This window comes from Daldinia vernicosa, assembly GCF_022497035.1.
Source record: "Daldinia vernicosa strain CBS 139.73 unplaced genomic scaffold F5Y00scaffold_24, whole genome shotgun sequence".
In the NCBI taxonomy this organism is placed as follows: Eukaryota; Fungi; Ascomycota; class Sordariomycetes; order Xylariales; family Hypoxylaceae; genus Daldinia; species Daldinia vernicosa.
This window is the reverse complement of record NW_025953940.1, coordinates 517,511-536,659: the sequence shown is the minus strand read 5'-3', so window position 1 is coordinate 536,659 and position 19,149 is coordinate 517,511. Positions and strand designations below refer to the sequence as shown.

The 19,149-nt window shown below is 44.7% G+C and overlaps 6 protein-coding genes across 6 annotated transcripts; 2 read left to right on the top strand and 4 right to left on the bottom strand.

Annotated features, from left to right (window-relative positions):
- Positions 1–2,191: 2,191 nt before the first annotated feature.
- Positions 2,192–4,092, top strand: F5Y00DRAFT_262317 (ubiquitin carboxyl-terminal hydrolase; the record flags this gene model as incomplete). Its single annotated transcript, XM_048011362.1, has 7 exons — positions 2,192–2,276; positions 2,345–2,581; positions 2,634–2,744; positions 2,798–3,588; positions 3,648–3,846; positions 3,901–3,935; positions 3,991–4,092. The coding sequence occupies 7 exons, from the start codon at positions 2,192–2,194 to the stop codon at positions 4,090–4,092; spliced, it is 1,560 nt and encodes a 519-aa protein (XP_047864771.1).
- A 301-nt stretch (positions 4,093–4,393) lies between these two features.
- On the bottom strand, positions 4,394–6,102 carry F5Y00DRAFT_82295 (N(6)-adenine-specific DNA methyltransferase). Its single transcript, XM_048014202.1, has 5 exons — positions 5,937–6,102; positions 5,652–5,823; positions 5,371–5,487; positions 4,990–5,182; positions 4,394–4,840 (listed from the first exon to the last, which is right to left on the bottom strand). The coding sequence occupies exons 1-5, from the start codon at positions 5,960–5,962 to the stop codon at positions 4,617–4,619; spliced, it is 732 nt and encodes a 243-aa protein (XP_047864770.1). The 5' UTR covers positions 5,963–6,102; the 3' UTR covers positions 4,394–4,616.
- Positions 6,103–6,193: 91 nt separating this feature from the next.
- Positions 6,194–8,098, bottom strand: F5Y00DRAFT_237697 (NAD(P)-binding protein). The gene is made up of 6 exons (XM_048007863.1): positions 7,656–8,098; positions 7,569–7,582; positions 7,450–7,512; positions 6,896–7,383; positions 6,507–6,842; positions 6,194–6,452 (listed from the first exon to the last, which is right to left on the bottom strand). Exons 1-6 carry the CDS (start codon positions 7,793–7,795, stop codon positions 6,354–6,356), a joined length of 1,140 nt encoding a protein of 379 aa, XP_047864769.1. The 5' UTR covers positions 7,796–8,098; the 3' UTR covers positions 6,194–6,353.
- A 59-nt stretch (positions 8,099–8,157) lies between these two features.
- F5Y00DRAFT_237695 (uncharacterized protein) lies at positions 8,158–9,908 on the top strand. The gene is made up of 2 exons (XM_048007862.1): positions 8,158–8,601; positions 8,681–9,908. The coding sequence occupies exons 1-2, from the start codon at positions 8,334–8,336 to the stop codon at positions 9,553–9,555; spliced, it is 1,143 nt and encodes a 380-aa protein (XP_047864768.1). The 5' UTR covers positions 8,158–8,333; the 3' UTR covers positions 9,556–9,908.
- A 160-nt stretch (positions 9,909–10,068) lies between these two features.
- On the bottom strand, positions 10,069–12,666 carry F5Y00DRAFT_237694 (Glycosylphosphatidylinositol:protein transamidase, GAA1 component). Its single transcript, XM_048007861.1, has 3 exons — positions 12,454–12,666; positions 11,021–12,369; positions 10,069–10,914 (listed from the first exon to the last, which is right to left on the bottom strand). The coding sequence occupies exons 1-3, from the start codon at positions 12,467–12,469 to the stop codon at positions 10,336–10,338; spliced, it is 1,944 nt and encodes a 647-aa protein (XP_047864767.1). The 5' UTR covers positions 12,470–12,666; the 3' UTR covers positions 10,069–10,335.
- A 161-nt stretch (positions 12,667–12,827) lies between these two features.
- Positions 12,828–14,685, bottom strand: F5Y00DRAFT_237692 (uncharacterized protein). The gene is made up of 5 exons (XM_048007860.1): positions 14,130–14,685; positions 13,924–14,061; positions 13,772–13,853; positions 13,526–13,713; positions 12,828–13,464 (listed from the first exon to the last, which is right to left on the bottom strand). The coding sequence occupies exons 1-5, from the start codon at positions 14,305–14,307 to the stop codon at positions 13,256–13,258; spliced, it is 795 nt and encodes a 264-aa protein (XP_047864766.1). The 5' UTR covers positions 14,308–14,685; the 3' UTR covers positions 12,828–13,255.
- Positions 14,686–19,149: the final 4,464 nt, after the last annotated feature.

The window sequence follows — 19,149 nt, the reverse complement described above, 5'->3', positions numbered from 1 at the left end:
CTTTAAATTAATATGTTATTACATATAAAATAAACTTTTAAAAATCTTAAAAACGTTAAAATTAAATAAAAATAATAAAAGTTTTATAAATTTTATTAAAAATTGTTAATAAAAAACGAAAAAATTAACGTTAAATTAATTAAATAACATTTTTTTTATAAAATATATAACGAATTAATTAAATATATTAAATATATTTATTAATAAATATAAAATATTTTTTATAATTTTTTTACGTTTAAAAAAAAGCGTTTTATCTTTTTTATATAAATGACGTTATATAAAAAATAAACCTTTTAAAACTTTTTATAAATTAATAAAATTAACCGTAATATACTTTAAAATAACTTTTATTTACTTATTTTTAAAATAATTTTTTACGGTTTTATAATTATTAATTATATAATAAAAAAATTAAGTTTTAAACGTAAAGTTTAAAGTCGTATAAAATTACCGTTATTTAATAAAGATTTTAAATATAAAATTAAATTTTATAATAAATAGTTAAAAGTTTAATTAATATTTAAAGTTTAATTAAAAAAAAGCTTTATATTTAATAATAAAATATTTTATATAAATTAATTTTATTTTTAATAATATATTATAATATATAATTATAAAAATAAAGTCATTTTTAAATTATTATATACATAAAATTATTACGAATAAATATTTTAAAATTACTTTTAAAATAAAATAAAAAGGTTTTATTTTATATAACTTAAAAGTAAAAATAATATTACGGTTAAAAAATATTATAATTATATATTATTATTTATAAAATAATTTTTAAATAACTTTTTCGTACGTATAATATTTTAATATAATAATACTTTAACTTATTTAATTAAAAAAACTTTTAATTATTTTAATAATTTTAAAATTTTTATAATAAAATAATTTTCGTATAATTTTAACTTAAATTTTATTAAAAATATATAAGTTTAAATAAAAGATTAATTAAATATTTATTATAATTTAAAATTATTAATATTATTATAATTAAAAAAAACTATTATAACCGTTTAAAAAGTTATTTTTAAAAACTTTTTTAAAACGTTATTTTTAATTATATATAATAAGGTTTTAAAATGCCGTAATATAAGGGGTAAATAATTAAAAAATTAAATATATTAAAACTTTTCTTAAGTTTATACCTTCCTATAATAATTTATATATAATAGTACATACTAGCTGTATTAAGAAATATTAATACCTTGATGCCTAAAACCCACTAAATAGTGTTGGACATCCTGCTCACCTGTAGATAAGAACTGATAGCGACATAGCGGGAAGGGTTAATCCCCCATTTACGTACACTATTTGTTCCACCTCAGCGCTTGTCTAACTTACCTAAGTGCCACCATGGCTAGCATGCTAATACATAGGTAGCTGCTATGACCCCTGATTTTCACGTTAGCGCGCCTGGATAAGCAAGATAAAAAAAGATAAAAAGTGTAAATCAGGTGCTGATAAGAATTTCTAGCACGTTGCTTCACCTGTAATCTGTACCTATCTGCCTATCTTGCGCCGGTTGAATGACGCTGCACGGGCGTTAGGTACATGTTAATAATTATTTCTTATATTGTACAATACATGAGGTAGGGTTGGCATCGTGCAAGCTTTGGCAACAGGCAACAAATTGATTGTCTAGTAGCTAGCTAGCTTCGTATCGTTGCTTCGAAAGCTTTTGTAAGTTTCTAAAAGGTCTTTGCGTAATTAATATATAACTAGAGCTAACTGACACTGGGGTGGCTGAAGAAGTAAGAGGGAATCTTAGAAGTCGAAGTCGAAGCGAGCGCATCGCCAATCGCCAACCGCCAGTAGCTGAGCTGCATTGCATTGCATTTTCGGTCTCTCGCAAAGGCACATCCCATCTCACGATCGAGCCCTAGGTACTCTCATCCTTTTACACGAGCCTCGCTATACCTACCTAGTGTATTACCCTCCTTAATTTCGGGGCGACGGTCGTTTAAATCGCTTGGTCGTTCGAGCCTTTCGAGCCTTTCGTTATCGCAATTTTGCCCTTCTCATTTCCGACGCCGCCCGCCTCTTAATTATTACAACTCGGCCGAATCCTCCTCCTTGCGCGGCTACCATTACGTACATATTCGCCAATTCGCCAATTCACTACAGAACCTCCTTTCGTATACCTGTTATAAGTCTAGTTATTACAACCATAGGAGGAAGTATGGCTGCGCGACCTACTACTCCGGCGTCCCCTAAAAATGTCAAGATCAACTCGCCTACTCCGGGAACGCCCTTGTTTGGCTGTGGTCAGTTATTTGGTTCCAAGCTTATAAGATATCATGTCTTGCTGTGATATATACTGAAGCCTTTCTAGAGCACGTCCAAATACTACTATCCAACAACCCAGATGTCCTAAACAACTCGATCCAATACTATAAGATGCTGCTGAGAGTTATCTTCGACGGCAACCCCCTAGTACCGCAAACTTCCAAGGGTCCAGATGGGCTGATAACTACGTCTTTAACATCGAATTACCTCTGCCTGCAATGTTCTGTCATTGTTACCGAAGAAGAGCGCACGAAGCATGCGAACAAAAAGAGCCATCGGTTTTGTAAGTCTCAGGTGAACATATGACATGTCGAATCTCGGCTGACTGGCAACAGACGTCGACTCTAGAAGTGGCTCATTATACTGTCAGTTCTGCGAAGACTTTGTATGGGACCCAACCCTGGACGATCTCAGGGTAAGAAAGATAGGGACTGGTTCATTCTCAAGTACGTTGGCACGCCCTCCGATCTTGCCATAAGCAATAATCTAACGTATCTAGGTCGTAAGAGAAAACATGAAGAGATGTTTTCGGATGCTGTGAAAGATCCTTTAAAGGATGATCCAAGATACATATCCTCCAATACCACCATCGCATCATGTAGGGCGGACGGACTCCGAGGTATCTACAACGCCGGTGCGACATGTTACCAAAACGTTGTCTTGCAGAGTTTTCTTCACAATCCCCTACTGAGGAACTTCTACCTGAGCGATGGCCACCAGAGCAGCGATTGCCAAGTGCCACACTGCCTTAGCTGCGCCATGGACGATATGTTCCAAGACTTCTACGCTCTCGAAAATACTAACGGGTATACGGCGGCCAACATATTGTCCGGTTTTTGGATATCCGAAAAGAAAGCGTTTGAGAACCTAGTCACTACGAAGGAACAAGACGCGCATGAATTCTTTCAGTTCTTAGCCGAAGAGTTACATGAGAGGAACGGAGATGGCAAGAAGCCCGAAACTGGTAGTGAACATAGTTGCAATTGCATCATCCACCAGACTTTCTATGGCAAACTCCAGAGCCAGACGACTTGCCAACATTGCGGCGGTGTCACCAATGCAATAGAGTCTTTCCTCGACCTAAGTTTGGGCTTGGAGAACCTGTCACAGAAGAGGGGCAAAAAGGCCCCCAAGACGGCTGCGTCACTAACATTACAAGAATGTCTTGACGAGGAGTACATCAAATCCGACAAGTGCGAGTATCGGTGTAGGAACTGCAATTCATCGCAACAAGCGCGGAGAGATCACAGCATAAAGCTGCTACCGAATGTACTGTCCATACAGCTCAAGGTCAGTAGCAGCTAGCCATCCTAAGTTTGCAATAACAAGGCTAACATTAAAGTATCCAGAGGTTCGAGTTCAAACAGGGGAGCCGTGATCGTGTTGCATCGAAGATCAGCACGAAAGTACAATTCCCGTTACAACTAAACATGCTTCCATATACCACACGCAGTCGAATGTCAGATGCTCGTGATAGTCAGGAACTAAGGCGATCATGCACATATGACCTATTGAGCGTCGTCGAGCATGTCGGAGAGATCGATACGGGTGAGTTATATTCTAAAGCCCGTATGAGTTTGTGCATCAAACTGACCTAGATAGGACACTACGTAACGTATTCTCGAGTTGGGGACCAAGTAAGTTCCCCAAGCACTACAAAACTCGACAGGCAATGCTAACCATGTATCCCAGTGGTTCTCATTTAACGACCACAGAGTCGAGTTGGCCAAGAAATCCGACGTCCTGGGCAGCCAGGCTTATCTGCTATTCTACATCATCCGGTCGCTGGCGTAAAGGAGGTTGGGGTGGTGGTTTGTCGTTGGTGGCAAACCAATCAATATATCGAAATGGAATCGGACGGCGGTGTTTTTGATGACGCATTTACAACGGGTTGGGGCGCGATGAGCTTACGTTTTTACTCTCTCTCTCTTTCTCTTTCTCTTCTTTATGCATCGTGTTGTGTGTTTGAATAAGATAGAGAGAAACAGCGCATAGAGCGAATAGGTACTATGCCTACCTCTATTTCATGTTTTTGGCCTTTGGGCTGTTGATTGATTGTTGAGTGATAGGTAGCGAGTGTATTGGTGTTTTATTATCGACCTAGATTAGGTACTCAAATGAAAACAGCGAAATAGAGGCAATATTTAAGAGTTGGACGGTGTCTATTGAATAATCTCACCCAATAGTTCTCTTCCTCCATGGTGGCCCTATTCTCTTCACGTCTTCGGACACCAACCAACGTATAGCAAACCCCCAAAGCTACCTACTGTTCTATTCCACCTAATCAATCCATCAATCAATCAATCTCTTAGGTCTGTCTATTCCCCCTTATTATCCCCGCCCTTAAATTTCCAGGCGTCGCACTCAAAGTTAGCATAGCAGTAGAACTCGTTGCTGAGGCCGCGCGTGTGCACCGGCTCGTACGTCGTGGTCCGCGCGCCGAGGGACCGGTATAGCTTCGTCACCAGGGCCTCCATGCGCTCGCCCGTGGTGATTACGAGCCGCGGGTTTGAGCGGGACATCCAGCGGATGGTTAGGGCCACTGTGGCGGCGGGTGTGTTAGTTGGGAGGGAGTAGGGGAGGAAGGGAGGGAGAGATAGGAAATGGGATGTTGTGGATGTGGTTGTGTATAGAGAGAGAGAGAGAGAGAGAGAGAAGCAAGACAAGGCAAGTAAAGGGGGAAACACAAACTTTTAGTCTGGCAGTCCTCGCTGAGAAAAGGGGGGTCGCATATGATGCGATCGACGCCGCCTTTTAGTTCGGCGGGAAGCTTGATAGGGTGCAGGAAGTCGTAGAATATAAACTCGGGGAAGACAGAGAACCGCTGGTCGTACTCTAAGAAGACGACTTTCTTTGGTTTGGGGGCGTTGGCGTCTGCTGCGTTCTGAGAAAGGGGGAGTATATTGAGGTTAGTGTTCTTAGTTGACTTGGGTGTAGATATATATCCATGTTGTGAAATAAGAAAACCCTCATTTCCCTTTCCCCTAGCCACTCACCGACCGGCTGGATAATGGAAATATAATACAATAGAAATTTGGGTTAACTACCTGGGTAGACATATTAGGAACTCACCAACAGATTCTTCAGTGCAATAAACACAGTAGGCACCGACACCACAGCAACAACCTCGTCTTCGCGTATGCCATCCAGCAGCTGTTTCGCATATAGTATAGCCGTTTCGTCCGAGTACTGCAACACATCGTCAGCCCATTTACTTCCATCTCATCTCCTCTCATCTTCCTAACCAGCCAGCAATCCTCTCTTAAAAGCCTACCCACCCACCCCCAGACCAAAACCCAAAGGGTAAATAAATAAATACCGAAATGGATATAACTACATAAGGACATACATACCCAAAACTGCGACTTATTCCAGTCCTCGGTAAACGCATCCATAGACAGCGGCTGCGAGACGACGACACGTTCGTCCTCGGCCACCGCCTTTAGCTTCTCGAACTTATCGACGTGTGCGTCGCGCTCTCCGTAGAACTCCTGCAGCGCTGCTAGAGCGTGCGACGAGAGGGTTCTATAGACTAGCTTAGTACGTGGTCGACTACTGAATATAGGGAGGGTATGGAGTATTAAGGTAGTAGTCGAAAGTATTATCTCGCATCTTATTATACTGACTGACTCACTTACATTTGTTCGTCGTCGCTTTCGGCCATATTGTATCGACATTTATGAATTGAATTGATTTTTAAAGAGTATAAAGAATGAAATTTAGTTTAAATAACTAAGACTTGACTTGGTCTTATTTTCGTTGGGTGCTGGCTTAGGAACAAGTTGATAACCTTAGTTTTCGCCGGGCGCCAAAGGAAAAAAAAAAAAAAAACTCTAAAATCTTTAGGAGGAAATCTCAGTCGCAAACACTTAAGTAAGACTACAGCAAATCACCCTTGACGTTATAACATAATATTACCCTACAAATCAGCAAGTTCTTATAATAAGTACCATTCGTAACTTTTGAATCAAGAACTACTGGGTCTAGTATATATGTACAGCGCAATACGAGTGTCTCTTCCCATATTTGCACAGAAATGCCCTACAGGTTATCCTTTATTGTTCGTCTAACACGTGCAGGTACTTCTTGTCTTCCCGCTTCTCCTTCTCCGTCGCTGGCGGGAGATCATAGACCGCCGAGCTACGATATCCTTGCTATTCAAGTGGTTAATATAATATATACTCGTCTAAAATGGCCGAGATGCTTACCAAGTAGTGGTATGTGAAGTTGCTGATATCGCCCGGCGTGATGCCTAGGTCGGCAAAAGTCTTAGCTGTAGGGTCGATCTTCTGGTCGATAAACTCTCTTTCCACATCCTCTGCGGAGAGCACTGGCCACCATAATGCTTTGTTGAGCAGACCGGCCACGGGCTTCAAGATGGCTTTGGGCACGTTGATATGCCTCCGCTTCTTGTAGATTTCCCGGTCGACTAACTGGGCAATTTCGGCAGTCGAGTAGTTCTTGGGTCCGTAAAGCTCGAAGGTCTGTCCTGCCGTGTTGTCGTCGAATAGAATAGCTTCCAGAGCTTGGCCCACGTCAATCGACTATTAAAATTAGCGACTCGCTTGGCGTCCCAGCTCATCAATGATAAACCTACGTGGACGGGCCAGTATCTCTCTTGCATGTTGTTCGACGTGAATAGGTTGGTGCTGCCGGCCAACTTGTGGAGGAGGTTGTCCTCAAACCCGAATAAGGGCGCCGGTCGGACGATGGTAGTCTCCGGGAAGATGCTTCGGGCAACCTGCTCACCCCTTCCCTTAGTAGCGTAGAATTCGGAGGGCGAGTTAGGATCGGCGTTATAAGACGAGACGTGGACGTAGCGGTCGACGTCATATTTGGCAACGGCCTCGGCGATGCGCTCGGTGCCCTCGACGTGGACGTCCTCTAGACTGTAATTCTTGGTAGGGTAATTCCGGCCAATAAGGTTATATACGATATCGGAGTGCCTGACGCTCGCCTCGATCGATTCGGTGTTATATAGGTCGAACTCGAGGAAGTGGACGCGACCCAGATCACCGGTAACCTTAAGGTGGCGCTTGGCCATCTCTTCTCGGTAGGGGACGATAACCTGACATCCTTGACGGGCTATGGCATGGAATTAGACAGACAATAGACACGACAGGAATCGCCAACTCCTCGCATTTCCCGTACCTAATCGGTTGACGATATATCTTCCGAGCTGTCCCGTTGCGCCAAATACTGTCGCGGTATGACCTATATAAACCGTTAGGATCGGGAGGGTCGTGGCATATATTGTACTGGTATTTTACCTCCGACAGATGACCTATAGGAAGAATTATGTTAGTATAATAATAATTATAATAATAATTGGTAGACGAGGAGTCGGGGCGACTGACCTGCCACCTTGTATGCGGATGATGGGTTTGCCGGTACGGGTGATTGTTAAATCGGAAATGCGTCGGGCCTGGTTTAGATTGTGGTTTACATTGAAGGCCAGCTTTCGACTGGACCGCACGGCGGTCGGAAAGGAAGCCATCCTTGCTCGATACCGGAGTGCAAGAATGACGCAGCCTTTCCAATTGCTAAAGAGAGCCGGTGATGTTTGAAGCGTTTGGAATAACTGAACTGAACTGAACTTCTTAGTGGGGATCAGAAGCTCTAAACGTTCAAGGTGTCAAGCCACACATTCATTAACACATAGGTACGTCGAGTTTAGTCAGAGCTAATGCCCTTGGAGAGATTGGTTGGTGGTACCTAAGCCAGCTAAGCTTAGAGAGAGTTGAGCCACAGATTAAATAAGCCAAGATATGTGGATCTGATAGATCTGATGGATCTGCTGAGGTATGAAGTACAAAATACATACGTAGATAATACAAAGGTACCTCCTTCCTGGACAGGCTGCACACCAGCCGCGTATTGATTGAAGCTTCAGAAGCTTCCAACTTCCACTTATACAACATTAACACCACCACTTTCAACCCATTCTCACCCATTCTCACCTATACCACCTATACATAATTCCCGCCGAGTCCACATATAAAACAAAAGCCTAGAGAAATATCAAGAGAAGTATCATGAACGTCGATACTATCGCCGATTTCCTGGCCGACCAGCGGGACGAGACCCCGGACGAGCTCCAATACCTCATCATCCAGTTCGAGAATTTCTGGGAGCGCAAGTTATGGCACCAACTTACAGACGCCCTGATCGAGTTCTTCGCCAACCCCAAGAGCGAACCCCAGCGCCTCAAGTTCTACAAGGTCTTCATACTAAAGTTTGCTGATAAGATCAACCAACTGAAGCTTGTCGACCTGGGCCTGAAGGCCGCTACCCAATGCAAAGGTGAATTACCTCATTCCAAATTCCATAATTCTATGTATTATACATATTATTATACATTGCATCCGACTAACTATAGTAGATGACCAAGAACGCCTCACCTTCCTCTCCGACCTCGCTAAGAAGGTCGACCACGAGGACTCCCAAGACGCTTTCGTTTATGCCCTTGCCGCTGTCGCCCGCGTGGAGCTGAACTTGCGGGACCTCGAGGCCTCGCGCCGGGATCTGGACAAGGCTGAGCGCATCCTTGACGGCTTTGACAGCGTCGAGACCAAGGTCCATGCTGCCTTCTACCAGGTCAACGCCGACTACTATCAAGCTAAGGCCGACTTCGCATCCTACTACCGCAACGCCCTACTCTACCTCGCCTGCATCGATCTGTCCTCACTCTCCCCCGAAGAGCGCCGCGCTCGAGCCTACGACCTGGGTATCGCTGCCCTAGTCTCTGACTCTATCTATAACTTTGGCGAGCTGCTACAACATCCCATCCTCGCCGCCCTGACCGATGACGTCGCCTGGCTGCAGGAGTTGCTACTAGCTTTCAACCGCGGCGACCTAACTGCGTACGACGTCTTATCAGGACACATCTCCTCCAATCCGCTCCTGAAAGAACACCTCGAGGATATCCGCCAGAAGATCTACCTCGCGGCCTTAACCGAAAGCGTATTCCGCCGGCCCCCGCACCAGCGTGCTATGAGTTTCGGCACCATATCCGCCGACACCAAGGTCCGCAAGGACGAGATCGAGCACTTGGTCATGAAGGCTCTCAGCCTGGGCTTAGTACGCGGCACCATCGACGAGGTCGACGAGCTGGTCAACTTCACCTGGGTGCAACCGCGTGTGCTCGACATGGCGCAGATCGCCAGCATGAGCCAGCGCCTGGGCGAGTGGGGCGAGAACGTCAATAAGCTGGGTAACTGGATCGAAGCTACAGGGCAGGATATCTGGGCCCCCTGATTTGTCTATCTATCCGTCTACAGCAAGAAGATTACCTACCCCACGAAAGAAAAAACAAAAAGAGCCAAGAACTTCGAGAGAAGGAAATGTGAGCACAACTCCTTCTCTTGCATACGGGACGGCCTACGAGCCATGTATGATAGATAACTAATAGATGACGTGCGGTCCCGGCGAGAGGACTGGACGTATTGCTGCATAATGTCCGAGTTTATGAAGATACGATGAATAAAGGGGTGAGTGGCTATCGGATGTGATAACTAGGTGGTACTTTATTATACTTACAAACCGTCTATACTGTGCATGTCGTATTATGGTACGTAGGTAGTTAGATAATCCTTATGGATACTACTATACTTCTTGACGTCCCTATTCTACTCTGCCTTTGGATTGCCTCGACTGATTAGACGCGACCGTATATCCCCGTAGTGAGTAGGTACGCATCATTATCAGGTCAACCTATCCGCCGTGTTAAACATATCGTGGGTAATATAGGTATTCATAGTACTTCAATGGTAATAAGGAACCGCACTATTTGAAATACAATAGCTATGATGTCGCTATAAGTAGCTGTCTATTTTTTTTCTTCTAGCAATACCTGTTCCAAAACCTCTGGTATCGTAACACCTTGCTGAATTCCGCCCGACTCTGAATACAATATTCTCAGGTAGATAGGTACCTATCTCAATAGGGGACATGTCAAATCCGGACACGGTATGCCAGCTCAATAATCACAGCAAAGCAAAGCCACCCTATGCAGCTAACAATCCCTCGCAAATAAAATCAAGCATTTTTCTTCTTCTCCTTTTCGTTTCCCGTACTCCTACCCCCGGCCTCCTTCGGCTGTCCGAGTACTACAATCTGGCCCACCAGCCACGCCGGCCACCAGACGCACCACACGACAAGCTGTGTATACATACCCCAGACATGCCACCCGAACGCCGCTCCCTCGAGAACGCTTTGAATACTTGCACCGGCCAACGCGCCACCTGCGAGTAGGACGACGGGAGGAGCTAGGGCGTGAAGGAGGGCTGAGTGGGCGTATCTGAACACGGCTGCATTTGCACTCTTCCCCGTATTCGTAGGTGGAGAAGAAGATGCGGAAGGGGAAGGAGAGGAAGAGGGCCACGTGCGAGAAAATGATAACGGGCTGGATAGGACGCCGATGATGAAGGCGAGCGAGAAGTTGAGAGTTGCGAGGGACGAGAGGAACATTCCTAGTAGTAATAGGGAGAACGACCGGATGAGTAGGTACTGCTGGGCCGTCGGCGGTTTGCGGATGCCGTTTGTTAAGAAATAAGAGGCGAGATGTGGGAGACAGGCATTGATGATGGTGAAGAGGATGAAGATTGGCGTGAGGAGCTGCTTTAGTGCATTAGCCCAATAGTTGATATAGGGGATGGCGTTGGATATAGATGGGAAAATAGGGATTAAAGGGGAGGGGGAGGGAGAGAACAGGAAGACTTACGCTAGAAGGCGTCTGGTTGAAGGCGAATAGCGGAATAACGCCTAGGAACTGGCAACCGACTACGAGAGTGAGCGGAAGGAGAATTTCTCGCTCGACCGGTACCGAAGTCGGCTTCGCAACCTCCTTTGCCCCTTCACCCTCTTTAGCCTCTCCTATCTCCGGCTTTTCCTCCTGCTCTTCCTTCGGCACATTAACCTCTCTGTACCCGCTCTTAACCCACAGCGCAATAGCCATAATAGTAAAATTCGCAGCGACCAGCATCGCACTAGGTAGATACGTGCCGATACTGACGAAGCGGTGCTTATGAATAAGCAAGTAAAAGAAGAAGCTCTGATGCAACTTCTCCAGTAAATTGTTCAGACTTCGGAACAATCCTTCGACCAGTCGTCCGAGCCCCATCTCGTCATGCCAGCCATTGCCCACCGGCCTCAGCGTAATCGCATCGACGTGGTACGGGATAAAACTGCTATGAGGCCCCGTGGCATGCCCCAATGCCTGGTTGAGCATGCCTCGGAGCACCGTAGCTAGATTATCGTCGTACTTCTGCGAGTGCTTCAATATGCCTTGTAGCGCGCTCCCCATGCCCATCTGCCCGCTCGCGATATTAACGACTGAGTTGATCAAGTCCAGGTTTGGCAGCTGCCCGTTGACGCCGTCGTACGCGATGGCGATGGAATCGAAGCGCCCTTCTTGGGCGTAGTCTAGCGCGATGGCGCCCTGTAGTGCGCCAGACTTGATCGGTAATGGAGCCACTTGGGATGGATCGTGAGCGTCGTGGTATGCGTCTACCCAAGCCTGCATGCCGGCCCGGCTATCGGGCGGCACCACTAAGATGATATCCTTGGACCATAGCGACCAGCGCTTGAAGTATCGTGTCAGGGCCAAAGCCAGCGCGAGACCATTACGGTTGAACTCCTCTTGGACGTTCTTCCAGGCAGCAACAAGCACTATGGCTTCTGTGGCATCACCACGGGGTGCCTGTAATATAGCGTACACGTTCTCTCCAACGTACGTGTTCCCTGAGGAATGATACGTGTAATTCTGTCGCCCAACCTTGAGGCCAAGGCCCTTAAATATAGTCTCGAGCTCATCGTTGACTTGGGCATTGGTGCTATTCTCTAGGGCGTTGATCTCGTGCTTGTAAGCGCGGAACACATTCTGGTCGCTTCCGCCGAAGTAGGTATGGACCTGACCAGGTAACAAGGCGTTCTCGCTGATATAAGTACGGCGCGAGTATTCGTCGAGAGGTAACATGAGTAGCCATACAACGCCGACGACGATACATAGGAGCGACAAGTATGGGGGGAGCTTCAGTAACCGGGGATCGCGGCGCAGAGCCATTGCCGCAGCTATTTTTCACATTCAGTTAGCCAATTGCTTTAGTTTTTAGTATAATAGCTCTATTAACTAAGTGAACCTGACACCTGACTTACAGAGTAGACGCGGCATGGCTTCTCTAGTCTCTTGGAATCGACTATGCGCTGCGGAAAAGTTGGAAGTTGATATGTAGCAGCTTAAAGCTTAAAGCTTAAAGTTACATTGAAGTTGTAGCCATAGTTAATTCAATTAGAAGGTACCTACCTTAACCTAACCTAATTTAATGGAAGGCACTCCAAAATCGCGTGTAACACGAGTCCCACCGTGACTTGACAGCTTGACTTTCAGGGGTCCAGTCCTTACTTAAATTAGGCGGAAGTACCTACCCTAAAATGACATAAAATGACATAATCAGCCTTACAGCCTATTTATGTACCTATTAATTGCATATTATTTTACGGGTGGAATGATACATCATGGAGTGTTATTTAGGTAAACCAGATGATATCCAGGTAGGATTCTTTCAACATCTGAAATAGACCTTGAGCATACTATGAATAAGGATAATAACGTTTTAGTCATGACTTAAGAATTAAACATATTAGGGGTTAGGAAGTTATGATCCTGAGAAGAGTGAATACAGTCGAACCAAAGACATCATCAAGACTGTAACAAGTCACAGATATTACCCTCGATGGTTTCAGAAAATTTCATAGCAGCATAAACAGCCAACCTCCATATCCTGTGAACAAAAGCTGCGGGGCGAATGAATATACGGCCTTGCGATGCGAACAATGTTTTCCCTCCTAGAAACGCCAGTGTCATGCAATATCGGAGTGCCCAATAACCACGTGCTATATACAGGGTGGCATCCATTGAAGCCCTTCCTACCCTTCTCAGGCAGCTTTGGAACCCATACTAGGGACCTAATCGCTGTGTAGAGCCCATCAAGCCTAATGGCGTCATCTGCGTGGTTGAATTGCTGGTTGGTAAGACGCCGAACCTACCGTACGTCTTCTGGTCTACGCTGACGTAGTGCGGCAATCGTCCCAGCAGGTTTAGGCGAGCTTCGATCCATCGCAGAGCCTTTTCAGGAGGTGCGAGGAACTTGAGGTAGCCTAGGCCGACTAGACAGATAATACCATTAGTGAGATTGTACCGAGATGAATATGTCCAAGGTTCACTCACACAAATAACCCGTTCCCACACCGCACAGATGGCCAAAGAAACTAGTGTTGGGAATCAATGCCTCAACTACCAATACCATCATTAAAGGGGTGGTCCATGTCGGAACATGATGTGTTCCTATCACAAGATACGGGTTGGTCTTGTACGTTCGAATAGCCTCGATGCCTAGTAGTAAAAATACCCAGATACTGTTACGCTCATGCATTAGCATTAATCCTAATGTCAAATGGTGGGCTGAGTATGTACCTAGCTCCCATAACGGCAGTATTTCCCTTTATGATGAACTTCTCCCAAAAGATGTAGACCAAAGCCGGGATCGTTGTTAAAGCTGCAATAAATATTAACCCAAGTTATGAACTAGTAAGGGCCAGCAATAGGATATGAACAGGCACACTCACGGCCAAAGAATAGTGCAAGAGAGGTCAAGGTTCCAAACTCGTTTTCAAATCTCTCTAGGAGCGGCGTCAAGGATAGTATGTTGAAGAGGGCGTGGAAGAAGTTAAGGTGTATTAATGGGAAGGTATTCACTCGGTACACTATATCGAAGCTGCATTAGTATATATAAAGAAAAGCATACATCATCATAAGAGCAAAGGGAACTAACTAGTCGACAGAGTCAATTCGTTAGGGATTAAGGCGCCCCATTGTCGCACATCCCACGTAGATTGGAGCGAGACAATCCAGAACGCCACCATAACAGCAATCATGGCGCGCGTGAATAACGGTAGACGGAACACATAGGAGCGCGCTCTCAGAGTGCTGAAGCCCTGGATGGTAGGCATGATGGCGGTTGTGTAGTAGTAGTGGAACCGAGCCAACCGTAGTGACGTTGGGAGTGTTGCGATCTTACCACTTCACTTCTCAGAGAGGCCCTAGCTGATTAATTGTATTGTATTGTACTCGGCAAAACAACACGCTTTATCGCAACAAACCCGAACGCGCCCGGGGAAGGAGAAAATAGCGAGAGGCGTGCAGGATCCGTCCTGCGAGGCTTAAAGCAGTTGTTTAACGCCAACTCGAATCGCCATTGAAGAAAAATTATGGAGGCGAGTTGGAGAAGGACAAAGTTGAGTCGTGTGCTTTGCGGCCGGAAGTCGCAAACTACGTATATACATGTACGTCTGCAACCGTAGGCAGTTGCTAGCAGGGGTTTAGCAATAGCGCGGTTGCTTGAGGTACCTACTTACCTTGGTACCTAGGTACCTAAGGGAAGATGACACGCTAGAAGGAACTGATCTTCAGCGCCAGAAGCGCTATCTTATCAATTTATTTGATAAATGCATATACGTGATAGATACAAACTCATAACATCGTCAGATCAAGACAACCATTTTACTTCGACTAGTTTCGGATCGTCTACCTAGATAACCGTGGTCTAATAAAATAAAGTCCCCTAAACCCGGCAATAGTACAAAATCCTCCAAGTAACTCTTAAAAGTAAGAATATCTTGCTTCGGCAGCGTCATAATAGCGTTCATATCTTAAAAGAACGATCAAAGCCGTCATGTCCTTTGAAGTATCCTTAACCCATTTTTCGCAATTGATGAATATAACTAAGATAATCAATCATATCAAACTGCGTGTTTAGTATTGTGTTACTTTCTTCTATTGAGATTAAGTGTACGGTGTGAAACCGGTAGTCTCGGGGCCCACTTCGGTCCGAAAGTACGTTGTAAGGCCGGTGCTGAGTTCCGTGCTATATCATTGCAAGAACGACCCTATTCACTAAAAACGACAGCCGCGAGGGTATCTAGTCCGTAGGAAGGAACGTTTACTTGTTGCATCGTACTCAACAAAAGCAATTTGTTCTTTAAAGGGGGATGGGGCACACGGTTTCGATAAATATATCAAGAAATATCTTTTGCCGGAATCGGAGGAGGAATTAATGAGACTTATTGGTAATACTTGGTAGGTTGTAATCCAACAAATCTATTAACCGGGCCAGGCACACGTACGCAAATAGAGAAGGCATATATTAGATTATAGGTAAACCCCAGCGCGTACGATAGGTCAGAGAATAGCTTGATCTTACTCGGATCTGGCCTGACTTAGCCTGAGTAGATCATAAATACTTTTATTTGTTTAGGAATTGCATAAACTGAGGGCATATGTATATATTTTTGATGCAATCCGTAATACGGCTCCCAGGCCGGTTCGAGGATATGGCCGGCTATACCTCAAAAGCTATCTATATATTTGGCCTGGTTTATAGTCATAGTACGCGCTGTCAACCCCTGTCAATATTCCCACATAAATCGTACAAACATACGGTATATAAAAGATAAACCAGATAACAATACTTATGATAGCATTCATCCCGTAATCGTCGTGTTCGGCAATAGCTACCAAAAGCCAGCACACAAAAGAGAATGCCCATACTACCGATTCAGAGTATAAAACAATGTTTGGAGAATGGCCAATGCCTGTACTGACGAGTAACCATCAGAACGTAAGTAAGCAGGCAACGGGTCATGGTAATCAAGGGCGCGATCATAGCGCATATCAATTGCCTTACTACTTGTTAGCGAGGCGTATACTCGTGAAGACAAGGGGAAATACCTACCATTTCATCCGCTGATCTTCCTTATAAATGACTCTCGAGTGCCCATGGGATCGCCGCTAGAGTTACTACGCTGCATATATAGGTGGTAAGGCCAAAACTACGTTCGAGCTAGCGAACACTAGTTTTCCGCGATCTACTGCGCACCGATGAGCATTTATAACTAGATCAGGCTCATCCTCTAATGACTCTGTATCATCAGCTTTGAATTCTTGAGGTACGCTGTTTTCGGGGGAACAGCTCATTTGCTCTGTGGACTGTGAGTTGGAATTGGACGAGCTTGCTATGGCATCACTTTCTGTCCTATCCAACTGAACCTGCAGTAGGTCTTGGTTTTTCAGGGGTTGGCCTTCATTGATGGCATCGTTACTATGCTGAGCTTGATGGGTTGAAACGAGTATCTCACTCTGGTTCTGAGCTTCGTGGCCATCGTCGGGCCCATCATCGAATTCGTGGAAGGCTGCGAAGGCAAGTCGTAAGGGACCGTCAGCTTCTACCATGAGGTCAAGGGCTGGAATAAATGTGGGATCGTCTTCATATAGATAGCCTTATATTAAATCCAGGTCGATAGGCAACCATTTGGTAGTAGGCCAGTAGAGTCTAAGGCCATATAACCCCGCGCTCAAGTATAGGGCTGTTATAAAGTATACTGCAGCCGTGGCCATGTATGTGTAACGATAGTAGTGTAGCGAAATGACACCAAGAAGGGGGTAAACAGAGAATGGGATAAAATATAATGTTTCACTTATGAATAATAAGGCTGGGGTATATATCAGTCTTATTTCCTTTTCCCTATTTCGCCTAGGAGAGATAGATGCCAGTTATTTAGATAATTCGACAATGTCATCATCGTCATTATGTCCGCAGTGTCAAAGTTTTGACGTCCGACAAGCTTTACGCCGATACGATCGAACTATAACTCTAGATGCACAGGGCGTTATAGATGGTCGAGGCATCGGCTGTGCGTTTTGCAAGCTTTTATATGTTGAGTTTAACCATGAAATTGGGCTGCCTCCCTTTCACGAAGCCGTACAGTTCTATTTTCATACAGAATTACGTTTCCCGCCAAATCACCATGTCGATAGGTCAACGGGTTACGTGAAATACATGCGCGTTTCGCTTCAGAAGATGACGACGTTTTGCACATAGCGAAGTGGAAGCAATATTTGGTTGCAGCTGATCCAGGTGTGTATCAGGAATATATAGTTAACTCAGCATTATATCCTTATGATACTCGAGATAAGAAGGGCCTATCTCAATAATTGTACGTTAACAATACCCCAGGCAGCGCAGCAGAGAGATCACGGGATGTTATTGGACGCTTCGTCGGTGATGATCCTAGCTCCGAGCAGTTTTTTCAGGCCATTCGGAAGTGGCTAAATACATGTCTTGAAAAAGAAGGTCATGAAACTTGCCACATGAATCTATCTAATACTCGGCGTATCGACCCAGAAGATTTGCCGCTCCCAACACGCTGCACAGATGTCCGTGATTATAAGACCCGCCTTGTAGTATTTTCTGAAGGAGAGTCACGCAAGGGGAGCTACATCGCGTTAAGTTACTGATGGACTGGAGAGACGAACAAAACACAGACGACACAAGAAAATTACGACTTGAAAACTTATCCAGAGCATGGTATCGAAACCAACAGCTTACCTCAGGTATTTCAGGACGCCATTGAGGTGGCGCGAAAGCTAGGCATCATATATGTATGGATCGACTTTATATGTATTATCCAAGACGGACAGGACTTCCTAAAAGAGAAAGACAAAATGGCTCAGTATTACCAAAACTCAACGTTTACCATAGCCGCTTGTGACACACATTCCGGGCTCTTAGGACACCGGTTTGCTCCTTCATTCGACAATATTGCAATGTTGCTCTATAGACGACGCGAGGATAGAACACCAAGCGGCGCTTTCTATATATTGAAGATGCCAACGGCTGAGAGGATGTTTTTAGACGGGGTCCAAAGAGTGGTATTTTTTTTCTCGAGAGGGTGGGTGTTCTAAGAGTGATTGCTTAGTAGGTAGGCGTATTGTCTATTACCTACACCCCAAGGCAAGTTTTCCTTGAATGTCTGTCTTCTCAACCCCTGGGCGAAAATGGAGACCCCGTACCGCAAGGGAAGCATATATACAAATTTAGCGACAATAATACGTTACGGGAATGGTATAATATCGCCTCGCTGTTTTCCGGGCGCCACGTGACAAATCCCAATGACCAGTAAGCAACTTTCGAGTTAATGATCTTGCCCACGGTCTCATCTGGCAAAAAGCAACACGCAAGCGTCCTAATATAGGTATGATAGTGCCTACGTGGTCATGGGAGTCAATATTGGGTAAAGCAGAATGGCGTCCCAGGAAGCCCGACATTAAATCGGAGATTTCTATCAGCAAGCTTGACTATGAGAATTACCAAGCGTTGGACATTCAGATAATTGGCAAGGGCAAAACACCCGACAGAAGATTGCCTAAGCCGCTTAGGTTCGAAGTTTACAAGAGTTCAGACTCAGAGCTGTTCTACCTCCCGAGTTTCGGACCCGGTATCCGCTTTGACGTTAATAGTATATGCGGGAGGATAACATTGCAGGCCAAGAAGGTTGAACAAGAAGTTACTGAATCACTACCGCCGCATCTCATAGAACAAGCTGCTATTGCTACTGGGATCGAAACGCCTAAGGATATCGAAGAGCTTCGATGGAGTGGTATACTTCTTCCTGATGGCAGTTCTGAAGAAGTTATTGGCTAGGGTAGCTTTGAGCGGATTGAAGTAACTTTAATAGAGAATATATTGCAACAGTAATCACAAAGCCTTACGAGAAATATAATTGTTAACTACATGCAAGTTACGGCGAAACGTTGACTTATAAACGCATCGTGTTTTTTAGACAATAATGTGTATTCGACACTGTGTTGCACTCTGATTAGCCCGGGTATTCTCCGGCCATTGTAAGCCTTATAAAGCCAAATAACAATTGCAATCTTTAGGAGCGGGATTGCATAAAAGTACTTGACTCATGCCTTTTACCTGACTCAACCTTGTGCAACCCACAATGCTCCTT